The sequence below is a fragment of the Malurus melanocephalus genome, unplaced genomic scaffold (assembly GCF_030028575.1).
Source record: "Malurus melanocephalus ecotype Western Australia unplaced genomic scaffold, MMel_1.1 scaffold_71, whole genome shotgun sequence".
Taxonomy (NCBI): Eukaryota; Metazoa; Chordata; class Aves; order Passeriformes; family Maluridae; genus Malurus; species Malurus melanocephalus.
Window position 1 is genome coordinate 2,546,459 of NW_026623303.1, and position 2,917 is coordinate 2,549,375.

General features: G+C 45.3%; 1 protein-coding gene across 1 annotated transcript in view; it reads right to left on the minus strand.

Moving 5' to 3' along the window:
* Window positions 1-601: 601 nt before the first annotated feature.
* KDR (kinase insert domain receptor) overlaps window positions 602-2,917 on the minus strand; it is a 30,280-nt gene continuing 27,964 nt past the window's right edge. Inside the window, exon 30 of the mRNA XM_057366818.1 lies at window positions 602-2,440. Within this exon, the coding sequence (XP_057222801.1) occupies window positions 2,236-2,440 (205 nt within the window). The 3' untranslated portion in view covers window positions 602-2,235. The remainder of the gene's footprint in view (window positions 2,441-2,917) is intronic.

Sequence of the window (2,917 nt, forward strand, 5' to 3'; positions counted from 1 at the left end):
GACCTCACTGCTCCTGATTTCCTGTCTGTAAAATGCTTTAGATTTAGGGGAGCAATGGAGAAACATTTGCAGCTTGACATCCCACCGCTTTGTATTTGGGGAAAGCATGCAATATATAGAAGGCATTAGTCCCACATTCAGCCTGAGAGGAATTTAGTAGTGAGATCTCTCACTTCCTAGACAAGTGTTCTCACTCTGCAGTAGCCTAGAAAGGTCTTATTTCAAACTGCAATAAAGAGAAGCTGAATTGAAGTCTCCAGTTTGTTGCTTAACTTCCTTTGCACTTCTTTTTTCAGATAAGCTGTTATGATTTTGAGTCCTGAAAGCCCAGCAGTGGACAGCCTTGCCCTGAGACTGACATAGAGCAGAGGAGAAAGTCAAAAACTGGACAACGGAGTGAAAAGGTGGGAGCTTTAAGTACAGATTTAAAATAAAGGAAGACTGGGCTGCACAAGAGCAGGGACAACATCTAATCTGAGAGAAGTGAGCTGGAAGGAACACAAGTGGGAAAAGATGAGTGAGCCTTTAAGGGAAAATGCCACTCCCCAGGCAAAAGCCACAATACAATAGATCAACCATTCCCAACTGAACATARTAACTTTTTCAGAGGAGATTCAGCTTGTACTATTCCTCTGGCCATTCCTCTAAAGGTATTTATTGCCAACTGCTAAAAATCACTGAAGTTTCTTTAYTACCCATGTCCGCTGAAATGTTCATAGACTTGAGATAAATAGTGCTTTAGAATCTTCACTGTCAATAGAAAGGATGTAACAAAAGAAAATAGACCTACTTGTAGCCCTCAGCTCTAAATTTCCWGTCCCTTTTAATAAATTGAAAAGTTTTAGCTATTAAAAAATTTTGTGACCTTTGCAATACTACAGAACACSGATACAAAGTGTGAATAATACAGTATCTGTTATATAATATAGATTTATATTTTAATATATTACATTTATTTCTACATAAAGAGGCTATAAATACTGTATATGCCTTATATTCATGGTTCCCAGCATTTGACATTATAGTAAGTACAAACAAAAAAATACTTATAAAAATACAAAAAGAACTCAGTAGAAATAGCTTTACATTTTAAAATCTTGCAGTCCTCACTGTGTCTATCAGTAGAGTTCTGGGACTACAAGAGCACAGGTAAGAAGTTGTCCAAATATTAGGCACAATTTCAACACTTGGAGAAGATCAGAGCTGCCATGAAACCAGTMACAGATTCCCAAGGCTACATAAACTGAGATCTCTGCCACTGCAATCAGACTTGGAATTTTCAAAGTGAAAGAATCAGCCCTAAATCTGAGGGAGGAGGATGAGATGAGAAGGTAGGGTGCCCTTAGGATGCCCCACCAGAAGCAGAGAGCTTCCTGCACTCCTAGGATAATGACATGGCCTTTCCTACCTGCAGAGGCTGCCCAAGTGGTCATCTGGGGGGAGGGGAGTATTTTCTGCAGCAGTTTTGGGCAGCTSAGAGGCAAGCAGGCATCTGGCATGAGTCAAGGGTGCTGGGGATGAAAGGGGAGCAGAGCCATCCTCAGAGGTCATGGATGGCCCTGCTGTTTGAGTGCCATCACTTGGCTCAGTGCCCTGCCATATTCCTGCTAACCACCTTCACTGAGAAAATGCAGCTCACGAGCTCTTGTACAGCAGCCTTTTTCCTCTGCCAAGGACAGAGACCATCACCCACACCTATATTTAGCCCAGCCTATGTTTAGTCTCAGGCCATCAGTGAGTGCCAGAGCCTTGAGCTGGAGGTTCCTTTTTTTGTTTGTGAAGGTACAAGCAAGGAATAACTCTGAGAAACAAAAAGCCAGTGTCGTGCTGTTTCCTTCCTGGAGTCCAGCCACAAAGGGAAAAACAAACAATAAAAACCCCACAAAAGCAGGGATGTGCCATTATTTCGTACAAGTAGAAACAGTTAGATTGAATGCCGTGATGCTGCCTGCATCAGGCAGATGCTCTACGTATCACTGGGGTCAGCTTCTGCCACGGGGCTGGCACAGCCCACACACCACAGCCAGGGCTTTGCACCCTCGGCCACCCGTGTCTCCTGGGGAAAGACCCCCCAGCMTGGCACAGCGCAGTTCTGCTGCCAGATGCCTCTGCATCATCTTCAGGAACAATAAATGTCTTTTCTTAGTCCCATGGATGCTGTCTTTGAGTACATCACACCTGAATACCACCATTCCAGGCAATGCAGGCACATCCCGGGGGAGCTGGAGCCTCACCCTAGAGCGGCGCGGGGCTCTCGTAGGGGAGCCCGTGGGCGCGGCAGAGCGGGGGCGAAGCCTCCTGGGCACACAAGAGTTCAGTCTCCTCGCTGGAGTAGACAGTGGTGTCCATGTCATCCGAATGGTAGCCAGACTGGTAGCCRCTCGTCTGGTTGGAGGCCTCGGACATGACGGACTCATTACTCTTGCTGGGCACCAGCGTGCTGCAAAAAGCAAGGAGAACCAGGGCTGAGAGGGCTGTGGAGAGAGCTGTGGAGGGCAGGTGGGCCACTGCTGCAGCTGCTYTCCATCACAGCAACAAGCAAAGCAAAAGGCTGTGCTTAAACCTGGCTTCAAGCCTTTTAAAACATGCACTTGATTATAAGAAAAGACCTTTTCATATGCCCTAACTTCGCTAATGCATGAAAAAGATGTTTAATTTTATGATGATACAAGGAGTTAGATTGCGACCACAGATGAAATGGAGAGAAAGCTTTTAGAGGTTTTATTTCAGCTGTGGTGCAATTGTATATTTGCCTGCACTGAAGTTRCTCTGGAAGAAAAGAAAGAACTGTGGAGAAGCTCTCAGAGACCATACATGAGGTTTCAGCTCCATGAACACCACTGTGCTTCCTGTGAGCTGCACAATGAAACCCCTGCACAACGCTCTGAAAATACACCCAGGTACATCCTGAAAACTT